Genomic DNA, 27346 nt, shown 5'->3' with positions numbered 1-27346 from the left:
AAGAGGATGCTAGGCAGGTTGACATGAGCATGTGCATCTGCCTGAGTCAACTATCCCTTGTACATTAATAAGTAGACTTTCTGGCTACATAGAAAAATTCCTTTGAACTCTCTGTGCTTTCCACCCTAGTTTGGTTTCTGAACCTGCAAGGCAGATGCTGCTCAAGACCTAGTCCTGAACCCTGGCAAATTCTTCCAGCTGTTGCCATCCTGGGAGCTACTCACTCTTTGCCACTGTATTTCAGGGAGTGGGTTCAGGGCATTCATAACATCCCTGCCACAGAAGAGTTTCAGGAACACCCCACATTGAATCTGGGTGACTTGAATATAATCACTTGAAGTTACTAAGATATAGTTGTAACTGAGAAAGTTTAGACCTAATTGCTTTTATTCCATTTGGCTTAAAAAAGAGCATTTGGATGACTGGAATCTGAGAATATTGATAATCTGGGCCTCCAGAGCATGAAGGGGCCTGTGTTTATCTGGTCCTCTATGGAGTGTGGACAGACTCTGGTGTACACGGGACTTGCAGTAATGACATTCTTTTGGAAGAAATAGAAAATTTGCTCCTCTGCATTTGAATGAGGAAATAATCTTCATTCAAATCTTCATTCACTCCTCATTCAGGTATGATCTGATTTAGTGCTCCATAGGCAAGTTTCTGATTCATAATTATACCTGTGACTCACTTTGTAGACTCTCCATGCCAAATTAATAAATGGTAGTCTAGGCTGGGCAAAGTGGCACTCATCTGTAATCCCAGCAGCTCAGGAGGCTGAGACAGGAAGATGGAGAGTTCAAAACCAGCCTTAGCAACTGTGAGGTGCTAAGCAACTCAGTGAGACCCTGTCTCTAAAAAAATACAAATAGGGTTGGGGATGTGGCTCAGTGGTTGAGGGCCCTTGAGTTCAATCCCAGATACACCAAAAACAAACAAACAAAAATGATAGTTTAGTTTATGCATCTGTTTTTTTAGAGTTTGGGCCCTTGATCAGTCAGTCCCTTAACAAAATTGAGTTGAGCTGCAGAAAGCAGCCAGCCTCTTCTATTTTTATTTATTTATTTGTGCTGGGAATTGAACCCAGGGCCTTTGTGTGTGCTAGGCAAGTCCTCTACCACTGAACTCCACCCCCAGGTCCCCAGCCTTTCTCTAGGTGACCTTACTGAACACACTATACCCTCAAACCGCAACACACACACTAGGAACCTGCTTGCTCTGCGTGAGCCCTGAGGTTCTCCTCTTTGGATGCCCCTGGCAGCAGGCAGTTCATTGCCACAACCCCTTTAAGCAGTCTGCTTTCTTGGAGACCTTGACGGTAAGATTTTTCTTTTCTTTTCTTTCTTTCTTTTTTTGTTTTTTAGTGGCACTGGACCACTAAAATCCAGGACCTTGTTTATGCTAAGCAAGTGCTCTACTACTGAGCTACATCTCCAGCTCTAGAACATCCTTTCTGAAGCTAACATTAAGCCAGTGACTTCCTAACTCCTGTCTTCTGGTACTTTCACAGCACAAAGCCAATGCTTTTGTGTGGCCCAGCTGCCTATCCTCAGTCCCTCCAGAAGAACTTGAACATGATGGAGTCCTGCCCTCTCACCAGCCCCTGGCTCTCCCTCTAGCTTCCCAGTGCCTTTTTTGAGGACATGGTCCCCAGAATCTGCTCGGTCCACTAGCACTATTATTCTGAGACAAAAGCTCGTGGTGCAGCAAGTTTGTTATTTCCTTTAGCAGCTGCCCCTCTCTGTTGGCTCTTGCACTTCAGATAAAGTTCCTTCATCTCTTCTGCAATTTGAAGCTGTGGACACCCCGGATGAGGTTGGGGACTTACTCTGGTGAACTTATTTCCCTTTGGGTTTCTGTCCAATCCAAGGCAAAAAAGTCCCTTTAGCTCAGGACCAACTTGCAGTGCTGTCTAATTACATCAGACCTAAGATGTGAAGGAAGCTTTTTCTTAGAAAGAATAAAAAAGCCTACCTTTCTCCAGGTGAGGAGCCCTTCCCTGGGCTCAGAGAAGGTGTTTTGCTCAGCTTTGTCTCCTAGAACTTAGCAGGTAAAAGCCACTCAGCAAGCACTTGATAGATCTGAAATACCAATTTCAATGGAGGGAAATAGGGAGGGAGGGCGGGAGGGGGATGGGAGCTATTTTGTGGAGGGCTTTCCCCCTCTGGTTCTGAAACAGCAATGTTGCATATACAGTGAAATAGTTTTACCAGACCAGAGGTATTGACTTGGTTTTCTTGGAACGGTCGCACACATTCTGGTGTGGATTTTCTGTCCTCTGGCATCTCTTCCCTTCCACAAGCCATGGTTGTCTTGAGCACTAATTTTCTATTTGTTGTTGATTTAAATCTAGAAAAACGTTCCCATTGCTCATGCTCCCCCGCCCTGTCCCTCGGCCCCTTAGTACCTTTATTCTCTTCACTTGTCACCCCATCCCAACCTGCAAACCACTCGGGTTCAAAGTTCAGGATGTGATGTTATCCTTGCCCACAGATCCCAGGACAGACCTTGCCAGGGAGAACTTCGAGAGGCCATGTGCTCGTCCCCCTTAGGAAGAGGGGGAGATCCCTGCCGCTCGGTTTTGTTCCAATGGTCTGTTCAGCCGGCGATGCCCGTTTCCCCAAAGGCTGCCCCTCATTAGCATGAACGGGGGTGGGGGTGTGGAGCAGGGGTGGGGGGAGAGAAAGCCAGCCAAAGCCCTGGCTCATGTTAGAGCCTGCGAACCCTGTCTACAAAAATGACAGCTAGAGCCCTCTGGCTTCTCTGTTTGATCGTGGGATCATCCCCCGAAGCCCCGGTGGCGGAGAGAAAAGGTAGGATCGCTGAAATGCAGACCCTGAGAGAGGAGCGGGGATCCGGCGGGGACTGGCGAGAGGACTTGATGAAGGGCGGGACGAGGCAGGGGTCGGAGCCTGCCAGAGGGGGAGACTCCGGATCTGTGTGCGTGTTAGAAAGGGGTAAAACGGGTCCCCAGGATTTTGTGTCTCTTGGCGGCCTTTTCGGAGAGAAGCCGGTTCAACTACTGAAGCGATCCCGGGCGAGCCAGGCAGGCTGGAGAAAACTTTGCATGTTAAGTAGTTGCTCTGTCCCGGAGGAGGGAAAGTGTCAAAAGGGGTCGTGGCGCGCCTTTTGGGAGCCGTGCCCGGGGCCGGGCGCGCAGGGCGCCCAGGAGCGCGGGGTCCGCCTTGTCGGCGCCCGGGTGCCGCGGGTGGGCACCGCGCCGGGTGCGCGCAGGAGGGCTGGGGTGTCGGTGAAGGCGAGCGGAGATCCGACAGCCCCGGGCACTGCTCCCCGCAGCCCCAGCGAACAGCCTTGGGACACCTGAGCCAGGATCTGTTTTTAAGACACAATACGCACATTTCATGCATGACATGAAATTGTTACCGAGGGAAATTAAGAAATCAGGCGTTCTCTGCAGAATCGTGTTTTTGTTTTGCTTTTATCTGGATGCTCTATTCTCTTCATTATCTCTGGGAAAAATAGCTTCCGTACCTCATAGGGCAATTTACTTTGGGCTATTTTTCCAATGGAAATGAATGACTTCAGTGGCATTTAACCCAAATATCAGATCATCATTTCCATGACAACAGATGGTGATATCAACGGGGAAGTAGTTGCGAGGTCAACAGTTGACAGTCAGGAACTGGATATCCACCAGAACTTTATTCAGCTGTGGAGGATACACCCTTCCAATATAGTGAGTCAGAATCAACCTCTTTGCAAAACATGAACTGTAACCAACCATTATTGTTGGGCAAAACCTGATTTTAAAGGAGATTATCAATTTGGCAAGATAAATCACTTTAAATGAAGTATTGCCAGAGTTCCAAATAGGCAGATCAAGCTCTTTAATGCAAAGGGAGCGAAAAATTAAGACCGCTTCCCAGTTCTTGTGTCTGATTGGAGGGCACTGGGACCAAGGCAAAAGGCGGGGGCTGGGGGCGGGTGATGTTGTGTAACTGGGCATGGAAAGTTGCCCAGCTTCCAAGCTGGCTGAGGTTTGCTCACCAACCTGTCTGCAGAGCTAGAAAAAAATCATTAATAATTTTAAAAATGTGTCGTCATGCCATACCACTTAGGAGATTTTCTCCACCATCTAATGGGGAGAAAATTGGAAGCAATGTGTGCTTTTATACTTAACTAGGGGCCTCTGCCTCCCAGTCAAGCTTTTAAAACCCTTTCTAAGCTGCGGTTTACCAGTAAGTGGTGTCCAAGAAGCCAGATAAAAATCCACTCACAAATGCTTGATTCTGCAGAGACCAAGAGGACAGTGTAAATACGGATGGGAAAGCCAAATAGTTCTGTTGTCAGGGGCGCTTAAACAATTAGGAGAACCTGTAACATGAGACTTTCCCCCTGGGGCTTGCTCTTGGTACTGTCTCAACAAACTGTAAATAGCAAAAAGCCGGATGTTTACACACACACACACACACATATATATACATGTATATATGGGAAAAAATTGGTTAACTAATGTTATAAAAAATGTTGAGTCCTAGGATAGAGAACTGTAATTTGAAAAGCTATAGATTTGAAATGGTTCCTTAACAGAATAAAACGTTACAATCAGGCCTCTGATTTCCCCATACGGTACTTGCAAAATTTTCTTAGTTGGCCCCATTCTTAGAGGGCAAGACCCCCATTTCCTTCCTTGGGGGTTGGGAAACGTGTCCCGCCCCTCACCACAGGGGCGGCCCCCTGGTTCTCGTTCCTTCACTTCCAGGTCTCTCGGCCTCCCGCCTCCGCTCTTGCAGGTGCTCCTTGAATCCCCCTCGTCCCCAGTCTCCTCTCCCACAGCCCTTTCTTTGGCTGCCCCCAGGGGCCTCCCTCCCCTCCAGGCCATCTCCTCTCCTCCCTTCCCGCGGTCCCCGGCCCCCTCCTCACTACTTCTCCCCTTCCCCACCCCCGCAGCATCGCCGCCACACAACAGAAAGCCCGACCCCAGCGGCGGCGCGAGAGCGGAGGAGACTCCCGGACCCCAGGTGCAGCAGGTCCCGGAGGCCCCGCGACGGCCGCGCGCGGCGGAGGCCACTCCGCGCGCCTGGCCGGATCCCCGGCGCCGGAAGCCCCCGCCGTCCGCCGAGAACCGGGCGGGCTTCCGGGAGGCCGCGCGCGCGCCTGCCGGGCCGCCGGGGCCGCGCCTCGGGCAGGCAGAGAACCGCGCATCGCCGCGCCGCGCGCCCGAGGATTCCCCACGCACCCGCGCCCGCGCCCGGGCCCTGCGCTTCCCGGCCGCGCGGGCAGCCGAGACCCCTGTCGGCCCCACCCACCCCAACAGGCCGCGCGCCGCCGCCCCGCCCCCCGGGCCCGCGCCCGCGCCGCCGCCGCCGCTGCCGCCGAGGGAAGCGGAACCCGGCGCGGAGCCCTGCGCGCGCGCCTGCAGGGCGGACCTGGACGAGCGCGAGTCGTATTGCGAGAGCGAATTCGGTGAGCCTGTCCCCGGCCGACGCGAGCCTTTCCGAGCCCAGAGAAACCCACCCTCTCCATCCTAGAGGCCCCGCCCGGCCCCCTGGGCTATTGCGTGATTTGCTAAAGTCCCGCGGGGCAGTGGAGAGGAAGTCACTGTAATGCTTTTCTCCACACTGTTTTGAAAGCAGCCGTGAACGGGATCGTGCATGATGTGGACGTGCTCGGCACGGGGATCCGGCTGGTGACTCTGCTGGTGGACCAGGACGGGCTGTACAAGATGAACCGCCTGTACATCGCTCCGGACGGGTTTTTCTTCAGGGTCCACATATTAGCCCTAGACTCCTCCAGTTGCAATAAGCCATGTCCAGAATTTAAACCTGGTATTGAAACTGACCTAAATGACCGCTTCATAGACTTACTCTATTCCGCCATTTGTACCTTCTTCTGGGAATACTGTTAACCAATAGCATTTAAATGACAGGTTATAATTTCGACCCCTTGTGAGTTAAACCACCCTCACCCCCGCCCCCGCAAAGGTGAGATCACCAGGGATAGGCACGAAGTAGGCACTTAACTACATTAACAAGTGGAGTGGTTAACACTGTTCCCAGAAGGAGTAAGAGTTCTGTACAGAACTGAGAAAGGCGTATTTTGGCACCATACGTTGGGATTAGGACCTCTGTTGTGTAACGTCCGCTGTTTACAGGTTACCTGGCTATTTCCTAAAAGTATTAGATTGTCCCCACCTGTAGCCTACAGGTTGGTTTGCATGAGTTTTAACATGTGCAGCAAGATAATAAAATTCAAATTCAGGCATCTTAAAGGTTTCACATATTTTCATTGTCTTATGGCACGTAAAGACACCATTAATTGATGTTCTGATTGTTTTGTTCAGGCAGCAGGTATATTGTGATGGGCCACATCTACCACAAGAGACGGCAGCTCCCTACAGCTCTGCTCCAGGTTCTCAGAGGGCGCCTGCGGCCAGGAGATGGACTGCTCAGGAGCAGCAGCAGCTATGTGAAAAGATTTAACCGGAAAAGGGACCGGCAAGTTCAGAGTGCAGTTCACACCCAATGCATTTAAAACAACCCATCCCGCCATTGATGTTGGACAGGAGACTTGAACAAGACATGAAAGATCTATCTTTAAAAATGGGGTCTTTAGGATTTTGGCCCACCACTGCTTTATGAACGACTTGTACATTTCCAGCTCTAATCTTGACATTGCCACTATTATTTACAAAATGCCTCTTAAGTGACATCCTCGGGAGCTCAATGGCGGTTATTCAACTGTAGTCCCAGTAAACTGTTGTCCCAGACAGTGATTCACGTAGCTCAGATACCTGACCTGTCCAGTTAACAGATCACTGCTTCATGTTAGGTTTTTAAATTATTTTAATTTAATACATTCTTCAGTAGAAATAGTTCACAAAAAACATTTCTTGAATTTAAATATACAACTTTTGAATAGTTTATATCATATATCAAACCAAATTTTATATACTCAAACCATCACATTTATAACTGTACATAACAGTAAGCACGCGAGTCAGAAGACATTTACGTATGAAATGTCATTTAGATCAAACACTAGGTCAGAGCTCAGGACAAGTATTAAAATTTTACATATGCAGAGTACTAAAGGGCTTACTTCAAGCAAAACAGTATTCAAAGCAAGTGTTCCTGATGTACCAAAATGTAAGGTATACTATATTTTCATGCCTCCCTGCTCCCAATAACTTATGTTTTGTGCTGAACTGACAGCTATTCCACTGCTAAATGTATATTGGGTGTATCTGATGTCATTTTTCTATTAAGACCAAGTATCATGTTTGTGTTTGTAAAGCAGTAAATCTTGCCTTGAAATCAGATCTTGGACGCACCTGGGTTTTTTAGCCTTACTGAGCCAAAAAGTTTTGAGAAAACAAAAATTTCAAACTTGGTCCCCAAACCCTGGAACCGATATTCATCAATGACAGCTCACAAGCAAGTGAATTTTAAATATTTTCTGGATGGCCTGAAAAAGGCTTAATTTAATAATGATTTTATATTTGAGTTCAATGGCATTTTCTTTTTAGAAGATTAAGCTGTCCTTCAGTCAACTTGAAGCATTGTGAACAGAGTCGCCAATATGCATGAAGATTCCCGCCAAAAAAAACAGAGAACAGCAGCTTATTTGGTCTCAAGGTGACATATTCAGGGAGTTCACAATGTTAATGGCCACAGAGAAGAACTACATTATCTAAAGGATGTCCAAGATGGGACACTAGAGAACTGACGGGGAGGCAAGAAGCAATTGCATAAAACAAAACATTTGATACTTTTGCCTCAAAGATAGGCATAGAGGTGAAAAGAGGTTCTGACATTACTGAGGGACTTTTAGATAATTTTCCCAAAATATGTCCTACCCAAATTTATTAAAAAAATTCTACCAGAATTTCTTGGGAACAACTTCCTTATGACATAAACTACTGGCCATAGAGTAAGCAGCTGATGAATTGTTTTTTTAAATATAAAATTAACTAACTCAGTCATAAGATAGTGTCAGTAAAATGTCAAAATTTTAATTGTCAGAAGGCTAAGCGGCGATTTAAGGAACATGATGGGAAGATTCCAATATAGCTAAATAGATAAATTATTAGTAGGACGGTCAGATGTTAAAGCATAAGACAGAACTTATAAGTGGGCCTAGTCTGAGAGAGAAAAAGCCCAGCATGGTGGCTCACACTATAATCCCAGCTGCTCAGGAGGCTGAGATGGAAGGATCACAAATTGGAGGCCAGTATGAGCAACTTAGAAAGACACTGACTCAAACAAACACAATAATAAATAAAACAGATAAAAATCACTTTTACATAAACCTGAGAGTTAGGTTTTGACTTGGTTTGATTTGATAACACTTTATATGAAAAATTTTGGAAATACAAAAAAAAGCCAGAGCCCTGATATCTGTGACATTTGGAGGTCACACAGGTAACATGTACATCCCAGAAAAACATGCAGGCCAGATTTTTAGAGACTGCCTGGATAAAAACTAAGGCCATCATTCAAGGAATAGTGAGGAGCAGCTGAGGTAGAATGGCAGAGGGCTGGGGACATGAACAGGAGACAGTGAAGAACAGACTGGGAATTCCAGGTTAGGCAAAATTTAAAGTGGAATTTCTCTTTCAATATTCAGTTAGGACCTTGAATACAATCTTTTTAATTTGATGGAAAATTTTAGTCAATTCATTGTAGTTTCTAATCCTCTTATCCCATTGATAAGGATTTTTCTTAGCACATGGCTTTGTGCTCTGAAGACTGAAGAGCCCTTTGTGCCTATGTGCACACATAATAGTCCCTCATCAATAAAATACTCAGTTGCCTTCAAGAGTAATTCAATGGCGACCCTCCTCCAAATTAAACTTACTTTAGAATTCAAGGGGGAAAAAAGTACTTGTTTTTCTTTCTGTAGGGAAAGGTCTATGAGACATGGATTTTTTTTTTCAGGGGTTACTAGTTTTTTCAAAACTATACTTTGAAGGTATCATTTGGCACTGTTCAACTTTCTCTTAAAATTTTTTTTTTCAGGTTGACTAAGCACACATATGTGCAAACATTTGAAAACTGACTTGCCACCTACAGTGCAAAAACCTCAATTGCAGGACATATTTGAGCATGCATGAAGTATGTTAGATGAAGCAGACCTTTATCATTTTAAAATATGGCATATTTCTTTCGTAGAATTTGGTTCAAACTGCATCAAGTGGTGTGATCTTCTGAGAAATGTCTTTTTCGGTATATCATTCTAAGTATTTAGAAGTGCCTCACACTATTTCAAACTATTAACAATACTTCAGCTGGCCTTTCCCCACTAAGTACTTAGCAGTCATTACTTTGCCCATGAGGTATCACCATTCACAATTGAAGGACACAGTTCTGAGACCTCTGGGGAACAGCCTCAATCAGAGAAGAGTGACTGCTGTAACAACAGGTAGGTCTGCTCAACTCTGTCACATGGAGACATTCTAAAAGGCCACCAGGTTGGCTTTTTCTTTTTTTGGCAGTACTGGGGGATTGAACCCAGGGGTGCTCTACCACTGAGCTTCACCCACCATAGCCCTTTTTATTTTGAGACAGGGTCTTGCTAAGTTGCTGAGGCTGCCCTTGATCTTGAGATTTCCTGCCTCGGCCTCCCAAGTCTCTGGGATTACAAGTGTATGCCAAAGTGCCTAGCATCAGGTTGGCTCTTAAATATGGGATACACAACAAAGAAGCCAGGAATTTGCCTAACAGGAATGAACAGAAATTGGGAAAGAACGTTTATTCGCAGATTCTAGGAAGGTGGGTTACAAACAACGGCATATCTCAGGGTCTCTACATAACACTCCAGGCCACTTGAAATACAAAAAGCTAATTAACTGTTCTACTTTAGAAAGTATCTCCAAAAGTTCACGATTTTTTTTTTTAAACATACTGTAGGACACTAAATACAAATCCCACAGAATTAGGATAGGAGAAAAAAGCATTAGCAATATTATGAAAATACATTTTGTGAAATGGTTTCCAGGACTGTAAACTTGGCAGATAAAGCATAACATTGAAAATACTTTTAGCCAAAGAAATCTGTTGATGCAAATTTAGTATATTTACAGGCCTAAAGACTGGGATAGAAACATCCTAACAGTATCACAAATATGCATTATACTACTTTGAATACTGAAAGCAAAATAGTTTAATATCTTATTGAGTAGTAGAAGCTTGTCAAAGAATACTCATAGAAAAGCAGCTTTTGAAATAAGAATGTATGTTTTTCAAAAATTACTTTTGAAAGACTAAAGCTCTATAGTTGATAAAACTATAAAATGTCTATGTATTTATATGGTGATAGAAATTGCAAAAGGCTTTATATTATACACATATGAAATTAACATCTTCCTGGTCTCAGGATTTTCATAAAATTTACCTTTTTTTGTACAATATGGCAATGCCAACAGCTTTAGAAAATATATCAACCAACCAATCAACCAACCAACCATTGTTTCATTAGAAACGGCACCAAATCCAATGTCAAAAACATTACTTTATTTTTCTAGGATGAAATGTCCTATTACGTACAAAAAGAACTGCTGTTTAGAATTTGCCACAATTTGTTAAAAACATAGCAATCTATTGCCTATAGGTAGGAAAGTTCTTGCTGTAACAAGTTTTAAATGATTAAGCTCATATATATTTATATATATGTATATGAATAAATATTACAGAAATACTGTGACATGATGAGATGCAGAATAATTTTATAATTCATTAAAATGTAGAATTCTTGCATCGGCACAGTGCATACATATGTAACATTTTTTAAAAACTAAAAGGACAAAATAACCTGTATTTAACTACTTCCATCTTAATACTTTAAGCAAAAACGTTGTTTTCCTGTTTCCATATTGAGCAGTTAGTTTCTTTAGTTTGTAAGCATAGGTTTAAGTGATATCTTTATGCACAAAAAGGAATGGGCTTCATCAGACAAAATTAACCCAGAACAACCCGTACACCTGAGCCTATAATAAGAAAGAACTGGGAACTGTAGCAACATCGTTCTTTTAAGAAACTGGTCTGGGGGAGGTTTTGCATAGCAGGGCAATATTAAACAGATGGAAACTTTTAAAGAGCAATAACTAGGTAAATTCCAGAATTCAATGGGACAAAGCTAATATGAATTAGTGCAAAACTAGGAAAAGTTTTGCAAAGCTGCATAATCCAACTCTGCCAGACTTTAGAGAAGCCATTATTACAACGCAGTAATACCATGTGTAAGGTTAGAACACTGAAAGGAAAAACATGCAAAATACACCTAACTCTCAAGTTTCCGCAGGCTGTATAGCCCATCTGGTAGAGTGCCTGCCTTGCATGCTCGAGGCCCGGGTTCGAGTCCCCAGCACTGTGGGATTGTGGAAATAACAAAGGAAAACAAATCTGAGTCTATCAAGTTTCCATTTTTTCCCTACTCCTGCCACTACTTTTCCTTACAAGGAACAAATCAACCCAACCAACAAACAAAAAATACAGAGGGTGAGGTCACCTACAAATGCCCTTCGTACAATATAAGTAGCTGTCTGGTAGTTTGACTGGAATCATAGAAAGTACAGAGGAAGGCAATTTGTACTGTGTCGTATCCCCCTTATCACTGGTGCAATGCAACAGCTGCAGATTTTCTGAGATGGTGACAACAAATTGGGAATTACACAACTAAGGGCTACTACTGTCCTGGAGAAACCCACCTGAGTAGAGCCTTCTGCCTTTCTCGACTGGCAGCCCTCCCTCTCCCACAAAGGCTTATAGACAATCATTAGCGCACATTCAAGGACACCTTCGTCTGTGGGAGAAAAATTATCTCCATTTATTTTGTTTCATATACATCCATAGTTGAATTTTAATACAAAAAGAAAAAATTAGAATCTGACAAATGTTTACAAACAAGATACCTTCAAATAGATTTTGCTCATTTTAGCCTGGTGCGGAGTAAATGACAAACTGTACTGGTATATTCAAGGCAACAGAGTCTGTAGTCCAGGACCACTCGGTCCAACCTTTCTGCAAGCTTAATGTTTGTCTACCATGAATAATAAACTCATTGTTGATTCCCAGTTGTGTGTGTGTGCACATGTGTACATAGCAGCTCCTTTCATAGAAAGAAAAGACATCTAGAGGTCGTCTTGTACTTTTACCTTCAGGAATCATGATAAGATACAGGATGGATTACATGGAACCGGGGCTGGATTTTATAAGAAAAAATAATTAGCTGACAAATGAGGGCAGCAATAAAAAAGCGTCTTTTTTGCAACAATAAATAAATACAGTCAAAAGTTTTCTGTGAGACTCTAAACCAGCTTCTTCACTGAAGAGCAGACGTGGCATTTCCATGGAGTTACACTTGACCCCATAGTATCTTTTTTCTTGCTTTCTTTTTCTTTTTTTTTTTTTTTTTTTCAATAAACAGTTTTCCCGCTTCTGCCACAATAGTAAAACCATTTGATCTTGACAAGATAATGGTGTCGTTGACTTTGCTTTTCCCTTGACCGTTGGACAAAATTGGCCAAGAATATAATTGGACTGTTATGACCAATAAAAATGAAGTTTAGGTCAAGTCTTGTCAGGATAACCTGACTAAAAACATCTGGCTCCTTAATTTAAAATAGTTCAGACAACCAGATTCTTGCTGTGTTTTATGTTAGGTTAACACGCTGAACTTTAAGAAGCTGTAGACTGCAGTTTGTTGTTATGAGACCTACAGAATACAGAGAAAAGGGAACAATTAAGCACCCTTCATTTTTGGAAACAAATCTGATGTTTACGTGGATGCCAAGGCAGTCAGTCTGGGGGAAGCAGCCATGTTCTTTCACTCATCCTTGGCAAGCAAATAGAAGAGAACAATTAAATTTTTAACCTATAATATTAAAACTTTTCACTGTACACTAAACATGATAGCTCACTGGAAAAAGCCAATATTTTAAAAAATATATATATTTGTCTAATAAAGATTACAACATTTTTAGCCAACGGGACAAATAGAGACATTTACAGAAGCTTTACCATTATAGAAAAAGGAGTGTGTGTGTGCACTGTGTGTGTGTGTGTGTGTGTGTGTGTCTATTTACATTGATTTGGGAAATATAAAGGAAAAATTATATTAAAAGAAGAGAAATAGTAATATTAAAATCACATTTTTCTATTAAAGTCCAGAAAGTCTTCTTTCTAGTTTCACAGTTTTATTCACAACTTTCGTTAGTAAACCAAATTACTGTACAGTTACCAGGACTAAGTCAAAGTACTTTATATTGCAATAGCAGATAAATACAGTATTCCAAGAGTTTACAATTTTTAAATACATTGTTCAACATGGCTGCTAGAATAAATTTTTTACCACTATACATCTTTTTTAACATTAAAAAATTATATTAACTAATCTCAACTTTTAGGGGGACAATTTTGAATTAGGTAATCACGTGGTACAATAAAACAGTGACCCCAACATCCAGTTCTGATTCCAGTTAAAAATTCAGACTAAAGATATCACAATCTGTAAGAAAAGAAAGAACATGGATGGTATAAATGATGAATTATATAACAAAGTGCAGTAATGAAAATGATGTGCAAACTATATTGGAGATCATAAATTAAAAATGGGGAAATGGCAAAGGAAATACTGGAAATGCATAAATCACGTTTCAATGATTGATAAATTTACTTATGTTTCACTCAGCCTCAAACCTTGCAATAACAGAAACTCCCTGAAAAGGCAGTAGTGAGTGGCCTTTATACAACTTTTTATTTAAGTGGAACTGAGCAAATGTCTCAATTTGGTTTCCATATTTTTAAATGAAAATTATGTTAACTTGAGTATATAAAAAGCTGCATTAAATAACTAGGGAACAAGACTTCCTAAGTAGACCCTTTGGGCTGGGGTGTAGCCTGGTGGTGTAGGAGCACAGAGCAAAGGCCTGGGTTTGAGCCCCAGGACAGCAATGACAACAACAATTTAAAAAAAAAAAAAAAAAAAAAAGGAAAAAGTACTAGTGGCCCTTTTGTTGCACAGACTCGGCCACTAGGCCTCCTCTCCTTCCTCAAATTTCTCTGCTTTGCCACTCAGTTCAGGAACACTAGGCACTTTCCTCTCCATCAGCAGCTGCAACTGTTCATCTCAGGGTTCTGCCTGCAAGCTTGGCAGCAAGAGTGGGATTCAAATATCCCAGCTTCTGCCTTCTGAAGGTCTTTCAATTTAAAACTGCAATTTTAGAAATTTTAATCAGAGGAATAACTGCATGAGGCACAAAGCTGAAAGCATGAGAGCAGAGGCTTGTGATGAGAAGTCACCTTCCTCTGCCCTATCTTCACTCAGCCTGACTCCAGGCTCCCTGAGGCCAAGTCCTTCCATCTCTTAGCTCTTTGGGTAGTCAGATTTCTTACACTGCTCTTTCTTGCTTTATCAACTTTATTTTATTTAAACCCTACTATGCCAAAAGAGAACATTTTCTCACCCTACTTTTTAAAAATTTTATCTTTTTAGTGTAGATGGACATGATACCTTTTATCTACTTTTATGTGGTGCTGAGGATGGAACCCAGTGCCTCACATGTGCTAGGCAAGCGCTCTACCACTGAGTTACAACCCCAGCCCCTCACTCTACTTTTATTTTTCCCAGGGTGGGAGGGTGTGTCCTGGGGATTGAACTCAGGGGCACTCAACCACTAAGCCACATCCCCAGCCCTATTTCACACTTTATTTAGACAGAGGTCTCACTGAGTTGGCTTGGCGCCTCATTTTTGCTGAGGCTGGCTTTGAACTCGTGATCCTCCTGACTTAGCCCCGAGCCACTGGGATTACAGATGTGTGCCATGGCACCTGGCCTCACCCTACTTATTGAGCCAAGTCTTATTTCCCTGTAATCATTATATCTTTCTCTGCTTTGTCTATAGGTTGATTCTAAAAGCTGAAAAGCAACGCAGCAGTTGTATTATCGTCTGTGCATATCTTTCTTTGTTGCATTTCGTTTTTTGCTAAGGAGGCATTCTTCTATAGCTTTTTGTTTTTCATGGAGTTTCTAATGGACTTTCTTTTTATTCCTTACATTTTTTGGGGCTTAATCACCATCTTTTAAAATTTAATACATAAAACCATTTTCTTCCCCCATACACCCCTGTCTTGGGAGAGTTCCATTCTCTTGCTCTAATTAGATGCTTGCTAACAGGCCTGCTGTACAAATGTCACCCCAGTTTAGAATTCTTGTACCTCTGCTTTGATTTGCTTCCTTATTTCCGCTAATGCACATATCTTAAAATAACTTGCTAAGACATAACTAAAATTGTATTTATTCTGCCTCTACATTTGATTGTTTGGCTGTACATAGATATCTAAGCTGAAAATGATTTTTCTTCAAACTTTTGGATGTATTCCTCCATAACCTTTTAGAGTCCCATACTGTAGTAGAAAAGTCTGGTGTCATTCTAGCTAGTATTTTTTATAGATTGCCTTCTGTAGAAGAATTTTTTTCATCCTAGGTATTTAGAAATTTTACAGTGAGGATAGATCTTTTTCTAATTGTCCTCCTGTTTTATGATATTTTTAATTGTTCTCCACTGACCTCAAGAATGTAGTTCCATAGAGGAAAGGGCTTTACTTCATTCACTGATAAATTCTGGGTTATTAGCAGGTTCTCAATAATTATTTGCTGAATAGATTTGCTTGGATTTAAAGTGAATGGGGTATAGTAAGTAACAATTTATATTAGACTTGATAACTTCCTTTATCTGTTTTTTTTTTTTTTTTTTTTTTTTTTTTTTTTTTTTTTTTTTTTAATACTATAGATTGAACCCAGGGGTGCGCCACCACTGAGCTACGTCCCTAGACCTTCCCATTTTTTAGTGTGAGATAGGGTCTCACTAAGTTGCCCAGTCTGGCCTGAGCTTGAGATTCTTCCTGCCTTGGCCTCCTGAGTAGCTGGGATTACAGGCACCCAGCTTCATAATGTTGATTTTTATACTGGGTATAGAATCCCTTAGGAGTTCATCAGATAATATATAGATGCCCAGGCCCCAACCCCAGTCCAGGTCTACCAATCTGAAATATCTAGGGACGAGTAAGCTGGCAGCTTTGTGAATGGGGTATAGTAAGTAATGAATCTCTATAGAATGGTAGCAGTTATCATAGGAAAGGAAACAAGGTCTCCATGGGAAGGAAGAAAATCATGGGCTTGAGAAAGGGATTGAGGTTCAGAAACAGATGGGCATGAAGATAACAGTAAGTGACTTTCACACAAAGTTGCTCAATGATTTTATGTCATCAGATGTTCAAGGAGAGGCCTATGAATTTAAAGTCTAGTTTTACCTCAGAACACATATCCAGAGAACAGAACATTTTATGATTTCAAAGACAAAGCACACATCAATCAAGGAGAATACCCCTCAGGTCTTCCCCTTAAGAAGAGGCATTTCTATCTCTTCAATCCCTTATAGGAGACAAACGTAAGAAGAGCAAGAGCTCTGCCTACCTGTGCACACACCCCTTGACCTTAGGGTGGCAGCTTGCATTCTGGGAGCATGAGATAAATACTTTTGAATTTAAAAATTCTAATTTTTAAGCACACTAAAAACAGACCAGCAATTTCTCACTGCTGAGCCTGTCCACTTGTCCTAACAGTATAATGTGGAGTCTTGATTTTTTTTTTTTTTAAGCTTTTGACTTTAAGGTTCAAATTTACCATAAACTAAATTAGATGGATTCCTTGGATGGGACAGTATAGAGTTTGAGGAGATGAGTTAATTCAGAACCCGAACATATGCGCTTACCTGCTAGCCTTGAATCCTTTCAATTTTTGTACAAAGAATGATTCAAGAACTTCTGCACACTGGTAAAAAGGGGAGTCACTTGGATTGTAGTAACGACAGTTATCAAAAATTTTGGTCATATCTGCCACAAATTCCGTCAGCTTTTCATAATATCGTCTTTGTACTCTTTCCTCCATGGTGGCAAGGTCTTCAAAACATAAAATGGAAACCATTTTCAAAGTTTTAAGGTTTTTTCCAATATGAATATGTCCTGCAGTTCTGATCAACTAGAATATACATTTACTGTTCAAACAGTCCTGGAGCCAAGCTGCTTTAACACTGGAGACTATTTTGCAATTCATGAAGAACATACCAGCATCTTTTCAAAATTTTGTTTTTTACTGGGGTTTTAAAATAGAAATCCTGGTTGTTGTTAAGAAGGTTCTTATACTTTTAATTAACTACACAGAACAACAACTCTTCATTCAGCTGGTTTGAGGTAAAGGAAACCACATCAACAGGATCTATGCATGTCTAAGTACAATAAATTTTCACATGTAAACAATTAAATACAGTACAGAAAGAAGTGGGAATCTAGAATTATGAGCAAAATCTCTGTACTAGTGATTTTGTGATCCTGTATTAGACCTAAATATCATTTTCTTTATTCACTTTCATTGCTGCCTGCCTTATATTTATAAAAAGTGATACTAACTTACCATTCATAGCAGTAGTAATATAAATTATCTACTAAAAATGAATGCAAGGGAACATATTAGCCAATATGAATAAAAATAACTGGTTTTTAATAGTTCAGGCAGGATGCAGAAACAACAAAAATCATTACAGTGGTAGATAGGTATAATATTTAGTTTCAGGATGGGAGCTGGTCACCAGAGACACCAAGGAATGATTAGAGGGCTGGAACTTTCACCCCCACTTGTGACGTCAAGGGAGGGGAAAGGGGCTGAAGAATTAAGTTGATCACCAATGGTCAATGATGCCTATGCGATAAAGCATTCATAAAAATCTAAAAGGACTAGGTTCCAGGAGAATCCAGATAGCCGAGGATGTGAAGGTTCCCAGAAGATGGTGCCCCATACTTCCCCATACTGTGTCCTATCCATTTTTTTAAGCTGATGTTCATCTCTATCCCTTGTAATATCCTTTAAAATAAACCAGTAAACATAAATGTTTCCTTGAGTTCTAAGAATCACTGTAGCAAAGTAAGGGAAGTGAGGAAGGGGTTGTGGGAACCCCAATTTATAGTCTGAAATGTAATATCCTGAATGATCTCTGGTAAAGAGCCAATGTTACAATTTAAAAAAAAAAAAAGTCTTTTTTTTAGGTGTAAATGGACACAATACCTTTAACTGATTAATTTTTTTATGTGGTTCTGAGAATCGAACCCAGTACCTCACACATGCTAAGCAAGCGCTCTACCACTGAACTACATCCCCAGACCCCAATGTTACAATTTTTAATTTCTGCTGTTAGGAGAATGAAAGTGTTTCTGTAACTCTTCATGTCTTTACTACCAGTTTGAATTTTTTTCTATTTGTTCCCTATTCATGTATTTTGCCCATTTTTCTCTTGAGATATTCATATTACTGTCATTGTTACTTAAGAGTTATTTATAGCTCTTATTACAGGCTGCACACACCAGTAATCCCAGCAACTTGAGAGGCTGAGGCAGGAGGATTGCATGTTCAAGACTAGCCTCAACAACTTCAAGACCCTGCCTCAAAATAAAAATAAAAAGGGTTGGGGGCGTGGCTCAGTGGTAAAGCACCACTGGGTTTGATCCCCAGTACCAACAAACAAAAAGCTACTGTTAATTTTTCCTGTTAGTTCCTGCATAACTCCAGAGGAAACAACTTTCAATTTAGTCTGTATCAGTCCATACTTTTTTTTTTTTTTTTTTTGTGGTGCTGTGGATTGAACCCAGGGCCTCGTGTTTGCAAGGCAAGCACTCTACCAACTGAGCCAAATCCCCAGCCCAGTCCATACATTTTCTATGCATTTCTAAACACATTCACATACTCTAAATACACAACTGTTTACTGCAAGGTACTGTTTGGTAATGTTCATTTCTCTTCCTCTAACAACATGTCTTAGAGATCTATGTTATCTTCCTCCATCTACAGAAGAGGTACACACGATGTTTACCTTCATGATATTAACAAAATTTTGAGAAAGGGAAAGAACAGAAAAACAACCTAGTTCTTCAAGAAAAGAATTGTGGTTAAAAAATTAAAATATATTTAATTACTAAACTATAAAATACCACTGACAATGTTTTGAACATGACTGACTTAGGAACATGTTTGTATTTACTATAGGATTTCCTGTCTCTCTTTCCATCTCCTAAATTTTCTACAATTAATAAGTATAATTTTTATTAGAGTTTATTAATTTATTTTAACAAACAACTCTCGTTCCTTCTCAAAGACTACATGAACCTGAAATATGTTCAATATTTAATTCCTTTGATCTTCCACAAGAGGAGCACAAAGGTAATCAGCAGAGTGGCCTCGGCCAACTGTGGCCCCACGCAGGTGGCAGTCCCGTAAGACCACATTCCCAGGGGTGTCAGTCATTTTAGCTTGTGCAACACGGTGCTCATGCCATGGCAAAATTGTCTAAGCACCTCGTCATTAAGCAACAGGTGATGCCGCTTGTTTATCAGACAGCTCCAACCAAGTCCCCTTACTTCTTTATGATGTCCCCTCGATTAAGTTGCCACCACACACAAATTCTCCCCACTTAAAAAATGCTTTGCTGGTTTTTGGAGCACAATTCTTTTATCAGCTGAAACTAATCCTTTAGCAGCTTTGGTAGCTTTTATCTGTTTTAATTTTTGTAATCTTTTTTAGAAATACATTATTTTTTAATATAATCACTTGTAGTTGTTCATCTTAATATAGTCAGTTATAGCTACTACTTATTATCATTTTTTTCTAGAAAATGAATCTGTATTCTCTTGCAGGTCTATCAGCTTTGCTCTCCTCAGGAAAATATGAGGAAGAGGTAATAGCAGTGGAGGAGAGGGTCAGACATTTATCCTTCATACAGCTGAGTAATACTCCACTCACATCATTTAATTTAGTCACTCCTCTGCTGATGGTCATTCATTTCATTTCCAGTGCTTTTGGAATTATAAGCACTGTTGCAATGAATACATACTTGTGCACACATGACGCCTAAGAAATGAAATTGCTGGGTTCAGGGATAAGCACATTTAAGGTTTACCAGATACTTTCAATTTACCTCTCAGAGTGACCATACCAATTTACACTCCCATCAGTCTTGCTCAAGATATCCTCATGATGTAAAAATTTTATATGGCTATTGAGACTTCCAGAAAAAACTTCGTCTTCAACTCAAGTACTTACCCATAGGTTCCTTAATAACACCATAATAATCTGGTGCATCATTAGGGTCTACTGGTTCAAGGAAAGGCCAGGCCATCTTATGAGCCTATGATAAAAAACAGGTATCATTACTATCAGTAGGAATACTAATTCTATTTCAGTTTCTCAGGTGAATTACCATACCAAGAAACCCTTAAACTCTAAAAGTCAGCTTTAAATTTGAGATGAAATTATTAATACTAGACGATTTCTGCTCTAGTTACAAGTTACCTAAGGTGAGTGCACTCTACAATAATGGCTCTCACAAGGCTGGTCTGAGGACCTTGGTGTGGGGGGAGGAGCACTGGTTTAGGAGTCACGACATCTGCGCTCTGGTTTCTGCATGAATGACCTGCCAACTGAGTGAAGCTGGCATGCAATCACTTCTGTAAAGCTGGTGTGGATGGGTTCAAAGTGTCGAATGGTTACCACTGCCGTAATGAGGTGGCAAAGATGTGACGTTAAACAACATTCAACCACATATCGAGTCTCTGGTTCTCCTTTCAGCTCCTCCCATTTCTGTGATTCTGATTACAACAGAAGAAAAGTTTCAGTCTGCTGCTCTGTGTCTTGCATACTTCTCTAATACTCCCTAATCTTGTAAACCACGTAAACCACGTAGATCCCCTCACTTTTTTTTTTTTTTTAACAAGAGAATAGCTAAAATTTAATCAAATTCTTCCCAACCTATGGCCATGAGATAAAATTTTAAGAATAGAATTTAAGTCAAAAACAAGTGAGCTGTTTTAACTCAGAGTGTTAGCTAAACGACAGCTGAGGTGGGATGTGGACATGGGAAGCCCCTCACTTATCAGGCTCTTCACTCCAACAGCTGGGATTCAGCAAACAGCCACGAACTGGAAGATCTAAAGTTCAAACCCTAGAAATGTTTCCAAAGTCAGGCAGGTTGGTTTCTTTTTCCCAAGCTGGGCACAGTGGCTTCTCACCTGTAAGGAACGCAGCACCCTTTTCAAGCCCTCATAATCTTTCTCGGTGAGTGGCGTGAGCACTGTCATGGCATCCTCTGTCGACTGGCACTGTGGACAGACATACTCATCAATGAGCTCTGCCTCACTTTGCAAGATGCCAACACAGCGCCCATGGTACCAATTCTGACACCGATCACAGCCAATATAAAATCTGCAAGATCCGAAATGGAAATGTGAGTCCAAAACACATGGGATAACATTGGTTATAATTTACTTTTAAAAACAATAAAACATGCAAGCGAGAATTTGCTATACCCTGGGGTATAATTTTAGTACTATGGTTGTTTAAAAACTCTTGAGATTGACATTCCAATGTGTTAATTTAGTATTTTTGATGTTAAGAACAAGCAGTAAAAGTTTAAGAGAACTGTGTAATATTGGAGAACCAATCTGAAGAAAAATATAAAACATTTCATTGATTTTAAAGCTCAAAACAAAATAAAGCCAGAAATCTTTCAACTAGTACCATATCAAATGGGAGTTCAGAATCCTATAAGCTAATAACAGAGTCTCAGAGCTTGTACCCAAATTAGCAGTTTCTAACCTACAATAAAGCACCATTTCAAACACTGATAAAGTCCAAACAAATCAGGCTATTTTAATCTCATTAATTTCTATGTTACATATTAAAGAATCAAATCTGCCATTAATCCAAATTTTTCCCAAAGCATCTCAAGCATTCACTATGAAGCAACATAAGTTTCGAAGGGGAGGTAAAGAGGGAAAAAGAGAAAAAAAATTGGAAAGAAATTTGTATTGTAAGTGTATAATATATGCAGAAAAATATCTTGCTTTTTATTTAAAAATAAATAAGTAACCAGTCAGAGCAATTTGGCTTCCTAAATTATTAAATATGATGGTCTTATCAGAACTCACTGTGACTCATCATAAGGTGTTCTGCAGATACAGTACAATTCCTCACTGCTGCCCTCTTGTGCCCGTTTACAATCATTACAGATGTACACATCCATTTTCTTAGCCTCCTTTTCTGTGATGCCAACACATTCTCCATGATACCAGTTAGTACAAAGATCACAGCCAATATAGAACCTAAAAGTATTCACAATGAAAATGACAATGTAATTGTCATTTTGAGCTGCATGGTACTTAAATCTGTCTTCCCGGCCCTGATTCACTTTTCTTACAGGATAACTTTCTGCAGTAAGTCAGCTAAACACCCTGAATCCAACCATGCTAACCCTAGCAAACTACAGCATCTGACACTGTATCAAATGTGGAAACATAAGGTCACTCACATCAATTTCAACAAACACACTGTTTAGTGAAATATGGGTCTTTAAAAAACATACTGGAATTTGAAAAAATAAACAACACACTGATGGTAATGTCTTCCTCTTAATGAATGTGTGTAAAACTGTAACAGGCACAAAAACCAAAGCCAAAGAATCGAAGACTTACATCTGTCAAACCTATTCCACAAAAGCCATTTCAATATCAGGGCTATTTCTTAGATAGGTTTGAAAATGTATCTCACAATTTAAATTTGAAAACAAAGCAGAAAGCGCAAACACCAAGTAGAAGTTACACTACAAGGAACATGCAAGGTCAGCCAGGTGCAGAAGATAAATGGTCAAAACATGATATGAATAAGAAAACTAAAAAGGTACATGTAGTAATTCACTTTCTACCAAGTTTCCTACATAAACACTGGCATTTAATCTAACCTTTCATAAAGGAGCATGACGTGGGCCAGTTCTGCAGTTCATACAATGTGACAATGTGGAGAGCACCTGCTTAGCTAACTGGTAAGGAGTGCTGAAGGAACTGCTTCAACTCAAACCGGGGACACACGGCGGGGAGAACGATGTAAAACAGTTCTGTGGAACTCCAAGAGGTTCTACCGCGTTGGCAGGGTGAGGCTGTGCGGGTGTGGAATGGTGTGCGACCTCAAGGAGTTTGTGATTAGGCACCCTAATGACAAACATCAAAGTGTCTCTAACAAAGTGTCAACAGGCCCTCTGCTGAAACCACGCCGAGTCAAAGTCAGTCAATGTGAGTCACAGAGACTCAGACTGGCCTTGCCGACACCGCTGACACCTTCTTTCTACCAAGACATTTCTTGGTAAATCCACCTGGAAGAATGGAATGGGTCCTCAAGCTTCAAACGGACCTGCTTCACAAATATGAGGGAATAACACATAGTCACGTGGTTTATCCTGTTACCAGTAATGTTTTCTTTTGAACTATGAGGTTAGTCACATGAAATTCCCTGTCACGGGTGGGGAATTTTCTGAGGTATTTCTCTACGTTGCCTCTTCAGTGTGGTAGGCCGTGTGTTCTCCGAGAAAGAGCAGGACTTGAATTCCAACTTTCTTTCCAATAACGGGGACTGAACCCAGGGGTGCTTTACCACTGAGCTACCTCCCCAGCTCTTTTAATGTTTTATTTTGAGACAAGGTCTGGCTAAATTGCCAGGCTGTTCTATAAATTGCCACTGTCTTGCCTCAGACTCCTGAGTAGCTGGGATTACAGGCCATGCACCACCATGCCCGGCTTGAATTTCAATTTTTAGTCACTTTCACTAGATTCTCAAACCAGGATGGTTTGGTATGAGAGATTAGGAAATACTCCTAAAAAAATACTAACTCATTCCAACTAGAACAGGGAATGAATGAACCGGGAATACTGAAATGTTAATGATGACAAACTGAAAAATATGAAATAGCCACAAAATAATGAGGCAACCTCAGTAGAATGAGCACACATACATGTGCACCTCATTTTATGCAACTCAGATATTCCAAAAAAGTTGTGTACGAAATGAATTTCTATGATTTGAATACTTTTAACAGGCCAAAGAACCCTTATTATTAAAAGAAATTCCACAATAAGATCTTTTTATAAAGAAAGTAACTCATGTTCTGATTTGTTTAAGGAATCATTTAGTAGGTCTTGCTTAAAGTGAGGCACACTTATACCAAACTGAGGGACAAATCAGTTAAAAGGGTTCCACTCTTTATGCTATGTATAATTTCTAATGTAAGACAATGAAAAGTGAAGCTGCCTAAACTGATCTGTGTTTAATTCAACACAAAAAGTGTTCGTCTGGCATCTGCAGACAGATGATAGTGCAGCCCTGCAGCGTGGGAGCAGCCACTACACTGCCACTCAGACATCATTAAGAGACAGCTGTCTATCCTATGTAGTGGTCATGCACCCCCTTAATGTTAGAATGTTTCATGTCAACATTCTAATTCTAAATGATCATTTTTTTAAAAGCACAGACTTTTTGGCACTGTAAAAAAAAAATATTGTGGTTAATTGCAGCTTTAAAAACTGACTTATGCTTGAATGTTCAAAATAAAAATTAAATATTTAATGATAGTAATGACAAAAAAAAGAAAAGAAACTACATTTATGGATTACTGTTTCTAAAGTCTTGTTTATATCACCAAATACAAGTCACAACTGTCAAAAACAGCTTCCAGCTGCCAAGGTTATTAAATTTTTGAGTCTTATACTTGAGAAATGGGTAAAAGAAAAAAAAGTTTGTTTTTTTTTCCCCCTGAGACAGGGTCTCCTTTGCCCAGGCTGGTCTTGAACTCAAGGACTCAAGGGATTTTCCCACCTCAGCCTCCTGAGTGCTGGGTGCAGGCAAGTACCACCATGATCAGTTTTTAAAGATACTTTTATTTTATAAAATTTTCTGATTTTTGTTCTCATTAAGATGTTTGAAACTTTGACAAAAAATATTAAGTTGCAGGATTTCAATACAAAAAAGAATTGCTTAAAACAAAACAATAAAAAAGGGAATCACTCAAATTTGAAGCCTCTTGAACCAGTCTCATTCAGATGGATTCTAGGATTTGGAGACCCCAGAAGGGACCATCTTGGTTCTAGGCATCGATGGTAATACACTTCCTCCAGAAGATTACTGATGGATTTGGAGTTAATTCAGAGAGAACAGGAGGAAGCAAAGGAGCAAAAGAAAGCTTGCTTTTGACAGAAAAGAATATAACGAAGGACACAAGACTCGTAACTATGTGAAATGGCAATTTTTACTTTACAAGTGTTAAGAACACCATATGCAAGATCAGAGATGTAACATTACTATCCTCCCAATGGATGATTTTTGCTTATACTGTTACTAATACACACATTTTCTTTAAAACTGTTAATTTAACAGCTAAAACTTTAAAGAATATGAACTAGAGTTAAAAAATCTACTCACTTAGATTCATCATAAGGCGTTTTACAAATACAGTAAAGCTTTGTGTCCTTCTTCGTTTCCTTTGAGGTAGTAGAAATCATTTTCTTCTTCTTGGACTTTGAGCTGGAGTCTTTCTCCTCTTCCCGCTTCCTTTTCTGGGAAGCTGCAGGCAGTGGGGGCGTGGGGAGGAGGGCCAAGTGCTGGGGAGGGGGCGCTGCAGGAGGTGAGGGTGGAGGGGGTGGGGGGGCTGTCGCCACAGATGCTGGGGGAGAGGGTGCTGCCACTGCACTGGCCTGCACCGCCTGCACCAGGTCCTTCTCCTTCTTCATTTTCAGATCTCTCCTGAGCTCTTCCTGTTGTCAATTAAAGACAATGTAAGAGGATCATCAGAAATACGTACCAGCACGACCTGGCCAGGTGGGGCTACATGACCCCCGCTTCCTGCCATAGTTCAATTTTGGTCTGATGAGAGTTTTAGTAATTCTAAGAGTTTTATTGCTATATCTTAAGCCCAATTAAAACAATCAGAAATAGAAAATGAAAAAACTGTTAGATCTCTTTGAGGAAGATCAGAGAGAAAGATGAGCAAATGCCTAGAAAGAACACCCCTGCCAGACAGCCCTTGTCCTGTCCGGGTTATTTCAGTGGTTGCTTAGGGTACTGTTTTTGTAGCTGTTCGCATTCTTGTCCTTACAGGGAGACAGGACGTGGACTGAACATGAGACTCAAATGCGTTCTGACCCGCACAAAGTGAATGAGACAGATGGGCCCTCAATCAAGACTGGGGGCAGCTAGCACCAAAACACATGGTTTTCTCAGTATGAGTTTTGCCATAAGTTAAAATCTGACTTTTTCACATGAAATACTCCTTAGACAGAACTCTGCTCTCCAGAACTTCAACTTACTGTTGGAAATAATGAGTAAAGCAAACTAGGTTACTTCTGAGAAAAACCACTGCGATCAGTAACTATGAACACAGTGCAAATAACCACCACCATGAACAAGAGAATCTCTTAAAATCTGAGGTATTTATAAACTTCCACAATAAATCAAAATACCAAACATGTTTTTTCAATCATTGTTAATTTCCTTCCAAAAATTTTTAGGCTTTCAGGTCAACCATTTATAGCTCACATTTCCTTTGAAGAATTTTCTACAGGCTTCTGAATAATTTCCCACCCCCTTAAAAAAAGAAAACTATCCCACTGATCTTAGAGTTATACTGAGAATTATTCTTTTAAAAATACTAATAAACATTTGAAGTTATTCTAGGTATTAAAGGTTTACAGAGGGGGAGACTTTTGAATCTCTCATTCATATGATGGAATAACTGAGTACACTGTTCACTACTTCTGATCCCATTTTTGCTATTATGGTAGTTTTGCTTAAATTCTAAAGACACAGAATAGCTTCCCCATAGCAAAATGAATAAAAGAAGCTGCTCTAACTGGTAATTTAAATGAATTCCTGGACCTACAGGAGTTACACAGGTTTTAAAGCAGACACTTAGCCACGTGTGGCGGTGCACACCTGCAATCCCACTAACTCAGGAGGCTGAGGCAGAAGAATTCAAAGTTCGAGGCCAAACTTAGCAACTTAGGGATACCCTGTCTCAAAAGCAAAAAAAAAAAAAAAAAAAGGGGTTGGGGGAGTAGATCAGTTGTGTAAGTGCCTCTGGGTTAAATCCTCAGTACCACTCAAACAAACAAACAAAATATGAAAAAATAAAGCAGAGAGGTCTATGAAAAGATAAGGGAGGGAGGAAGTTCGTTTCAAGGATTTGTCTGAAGAAAAGGTCCATGAATTTGGGAAAAACAACACAGCAGTTTACCCTGTATCTTTCACCTCTGCCACCACGCCCTAAGGTACCTTAGTAACAATCATGATTTTAGTACCTTGGGAAGCTAACATACATCAGAAAAATTCTATCAAACAAACCTGAATGGCTTACTTAATGAATCCATTATCTCTGTAAGAGCCTAGAGACAGTCTGGAAGTGAGAAGGTTAGTGGTGTGACTAACTCAACAGACAGAAAGAATGGACTTGTGCTTAATTTTCTGAACT

At 40.7% G+C, this 27346-nt stretch overlaps 2 protein-coding genes and 1 long non-coding RNA gene across 20 annotated transcripts in view; 2 read left to right on the top strand and 1 right to left on the bottom strand.

Annotated features, from left to right (window-relative positions):
* Positions 1 to 27346, top strand: part of LOC306656451 — a 561410-nt gene that overhangs the window by 144111 nt on the left and 389953 nt on the right. The window lies entirely within an intron of this gene.
* LOC306656437 (UPF0450 protein C17orf58) lies at positions 2653 to 7277 on the top strand. Of its 4 annotated transcripts, none has more exons than XM_079131624.1 (4): positions 2653 to 2810; positions 4909 to 5424; positions 5595 to 5694; positions 6302 to 7277. In XM_079131624.1, exons 1-4 carry the CDS (start codon positions 2735 to 2737, stop codon positions 6438 to 6440), a joined length of 831 nt encoding a protein of 276 aa, XP_078987750.1. In that variant the 5' UTR covers positions 2653 to 2734; the 3' UTR covers positions 6441 to 7277. The 4 variants fall into 4 exon arrangements, with proteins under 4 accessions (XP_078987750.1, XP_078987748.1, XP_078987749.1 ...); XM_079131622.1 differs by having other exon boundaries at positions 5595 to 5786; XM_079131623.1 differs by having other exon boundaries at positions 5592 to 5694.
* Positions 11762 to 27346, bottom strand: part of BPTF (bromodomain PHD finger transcription factor) — a 134372-nt gene continuing 118787 nt past the window's right edge. For 9 of the 15 annotated variants that reach the window (XM_079131551.1, XM_079131543.1, XM_079131546.1 and 6 more), the window contains 6 exons: positions 25303 to 25634; positions 21987 to 22160; positions 21069 to 21261; positions 20104 to 20188; positions 16730 to 16916; positions 11762 to 12672 (listed from right to left, as the gene is read on the bottom strand). In XM_079131551.1, coding sequence (XP_078987677.1) covers positions 12636 to 12672; positions 16730 to 16916; positions 20104 to 20188; positions 21069 to 21261; positions 21987 to 22160; positions 25303 to 25634 — 1008 coding nt within the window. In that variant the 3' untranslated portion in view covers positions 11762 to 12635. Of the gene's footprint in view, positions 13465 to 16729; positions 16917 to 20103; positions 20189 to 21068; positions 21262 to 21986; positions 22161 to 25302; positions 25635 to 27346 lie in introns of all 15 variants that reach the window. The other 6 variants (XM_079131556.1, XM_079131555.1, XM_079131547.1 and 3 more) reach the window with 2 other exon arrangements.

Source organism: Sciurus vulgaris (genome assembly GCF_902686455.1).
Source record: "Sciurus vulgaris genome assembly, chromosome: 3".
NCBI classification, from domain to species: domain Eukaryota; kingdom Metazoa; phylum Chordata; class Mammalia; order Rodentia; family Sciuridae; genus Sciurus; species Sciurus vulgaris.
Note: the sequence above shows the minus strand (reverse complement) of the source record. Positions and strands in the feature narration are given on the sequence as shown.